The 3,326-nt window shown below is 42.6% G+C and overlaps 1 protein-coding gene across 1 annotated transcript in view; it reads left to right on the plus strand.

Moving 5' to 3' along the window:
* The window catches only part of LOC118411733 (SCO-spondin-like), a 19,680-nt gene continuing 16,354 nt past the window's right edge, over positions 1–3,326 (plus strand). Inside the window, exons 1-2 of the mRNA XM_035814215.1 lie at positions 1–355; positions 628–658. Of these exons, the coding sequence (XP_035670108.1) occupies positions 290–355; positions 628–658 (97 nt within the window). The 5' untranslated portion in view covers positions 1–289. The remainder of the gene's footprint in view (positions 356–627; positions 659–3,326) is intronic.

The raw sequence follows: 3,326 nt of genomic DNA on the forward strand, positions 1-3,326 counted from the left end.
TAAAAACTCTAAAATAAATCCTACAAACCAGAAAGAGACGGCAAGAAGTCAAGAACAGGCCAAACGCTGAAAAGACAGATTGAAAACTGAAGTTGTGTTTTTGTAGTGACTGCTGGTGTGACATTCACCAAAGAAGAGTAGAAACAAGAGCAAAGGTCGATGAGATTAGTCTATTTATTTTCCTTAGCAGATTTATCTTGATATCGACAACTGCACGCAGGTGCAAGCTAGGGACTCGGGGATTCAGACCAGACAAGCTGTTGACTCAAACCTCGCTGCCAAGAGCAACATGGAGGCAATGAAAGTAGCGCTGGTCGCATTGCTGTTGACAGTTTGCAGGGGATCACCTATTGCGGTAAGACTTTAGCATTCATCAGCAAACTTTCGTTGGAACGTTTTTACGATGAATCTATGCCTCTTTTTTGACTGTCATCAGCTTATTTTAACATATCGGACAGCATATGGACAATAAACGCTTTCACCATGAGCACATCCTACCATCTAACGGCTAAGTACATCCATGAGTGCTTTGAGGTGTTTTTGATGATTTTTCTTCGCGTTTGCTAAGACCTGATGATCAAGACTTTAGAGTGTGTCAAACCTGTGTATATTTCTTTCTTTCTACAGAAGCAACGACTGCCTAATCCTCTGATACAAAGTAAGTTTATGTTGTTACAGCCCTGTCTTTCTTATATTCTCGTCTTAGCTCGGTCAAATAAAGTACTCTACTTCATGTCAAACATATAAAAAAAACTATATCCAATCGAGTCTTAGATTTTCAAGCTACTTTTAGCCAACTTCTATTAGCGACGTAGTGTCTTTGTTACCACTGTCGTGCTGAGCCCATGTTTATATGTGCTGCACATAACGATGTACATGATGTCTGTGTGTGGGTCCCATACTGTTACCGGTTTGCCTTTTTCTCACCGAAATATGGCATACCACAGCAACTCGCACCGAATGCCGGCCAGTAAATTTGCAGCAGCAGCACAGAAGTGGTCAGGTTTTACTGATCTGATGAAGTAATCAGCCAAGGAGGCCAAAAATGCCATCAGGACAAGGATATTGAAATACGGCCTAAAAAACATGAACAAAAGAAGAACACTCGACATACTTGAGGTGTCAAAATGTGTGCAGACACAGGGCAGCCTCCCGCAATAGAACAAACACTTTTTACTGTCGTGGCATTTAGAATGGAAGTGCGCGTTGCCTCAATGACTTTCTGTTTGCCTTCGTACAGCGCTTTGGTGACAAGCATTTTCCTTGTGTTCATAAATCATGAAACTTGATAGTAATTCCCAGTTCCAATATCTCAAATGTTCAACCATCACAACAGAATTTCAACTAAAGCGCTAAATAACCATAGTAGTAGAAGTAGTAGTTGTAGTAGTAGTAAACTGGTTTATCAGTCCGCAAGAGGGATTGAAAGCTGAACAAACTGATACCATCTAAGTACAGTATACTATATAGCTTGCAATTGCTAGGTTGGGAGTCCTACATGTAGATGAATGCATTTTATCCAAGGTCGTTTTCTCGATTCTAGTGTATAGACGACATACGTCGTCGCAAAGTACAGGGAAATTTTCACCGTCAGTGACCCTTGGTTTATCAAAGTGTCAAAGTTACTGACTGTATCAGGACGTTCAACCAAATGATGTCCCACCACGTGTCGCTTGAAAGGTCTTGAAATAGAAGGAATTGGCCAAATAGCCAGATAACACACCAGAGGTGTCTGTGTGTCACACAAAAAGTAGGGTTTGCGACATTACTTTAGAAATTGGCTCCTATCAAATATCGATTATTGTGGGCTCCCACCCGAAGATTCTTAAATAAAAAAATGAATACGTTTCTACTATTTCCATGATCCAGCGATCTGTGGAGCCTGGTAGAGGCCGCCTAAGTGTAACAACGGCCGGCAGAAAGTCTCCTTTCTTGTCGTGCACTCACATAATCGCATGTCTCTGTTCCAGCACGTATAAGCATACATTAGCTCCGAGGTTCAATACCCGCTTCGACATGTACACTAGTTATAAATACCATTTTCCTGGAGGGTAATGTTAGAATATCTTTACTCATTTCAATGCATCAACAGCAAGACGCAACCTTTGAAAGACGCGGTGAGCGGAAAGCCGTGTGTATGGTGTCCTGCCATTTCACGTGATAAGAGCTTCGGCCCTGTCAATCTTGCTTTTGCTAATAGCAAAATAGTAGACACTGCCCCCATGATTCGGGATTAAGAGACTAGCGAAGAGGCTGCTCTAATACCTAAGTTGTGTTGGCCCCCGCAGCGTTCCATCACCTTAATTATAAAACAAACACTGTCCACTCGGAAGATAAGCTGTGTACATGTGCCGGGTTTGCAGTGTAAATTTCAAACCAGACGAACCCGACCGGATATTCTGATCTCATGTTATACGCTGTCTTCGATACGTTGCCAGGAAACACACACGCCTACTCCTCTTAAGTTAAGTGATGAGTAAACTCTGGGTGTGGTGACAGAAGAGATAGTGCAGAAGATCCTGAACCTTTGTCATGGAAAGATATGCAAACACAAGAGAGATAATGGCATCTAATGGCCAATGTATTGCTTATGTCGACATGCTTAAATACCTGTCAAATAATATATCAACCATTATATGAACTGTCCCGGCGCCGCCTCTTCCATCTGACCAATAGCTTCAATTTTCCTTCAATGTTGAGGACCACCTCCTCCTTTCTTGGAAGCGCCCACATGGTGTAACTGAATCATGTCTTCATCCTATATTGATATAGGATGAAGTGTGCGTGCCCGAGCAAGCGCGCGCGCAAGCGCGTGTGTGTGTTTAGCTTATATTTTGCAGTACAGCTTTGTTACCTTCGCCAAGAAGGTTATATTTTGGTTAGAAAATTTTCGGGTGTCCCAATATGTAGGTCAATCTCATATAACTCGAGCAGCTGTGGATGGAATGTCACGATATTTGGTATTTGAGTAGCGGTTGCGTATACCAAGGTTTTGTACGAAAATGGTACTTCTGGCACTTTCTGTCGTGAGTGCAGCGGGGTGAGTGTGTGTGTGTGTGTATGCGTACAAGATAACTTTTGACGCTGTGGATCGTTTTGCATTATATTTGGTAATTATTTAGCGGTTTGAAAAACGACGGTCAAGTTCGATTATGGGCGTCCTGGCGACAAGTTGCGGTACTGCAGCAGAGCGTCGAAGTTGGCGTTAAAGTTATCCTGAAGTGACAGGTTAAGGATTTTTGGTTAGTGGATACGTCTTTGGGTTGGGAGTAAATCGTGTAAGTTTGGGCCCCCTGGCGGCTTGTTTTGAACTGCAGTGGGCGATT

This window comes from Branchiostoma floridae, chromosome 3 (genome assembly GCF_000003815.2).
Source record: "Branchiostoma floridae strain S238N-H82 chromosome 3, Bfl_VNyyK, whole genome shotgun sequence".
NCBI classification, from domain to species: Eukaryota; Metazoa; Chordata; class Leptocardii; order Amphioxiformes; family Branchiostomatidae; genus Branchiostoma; species Branchiostoma floridae.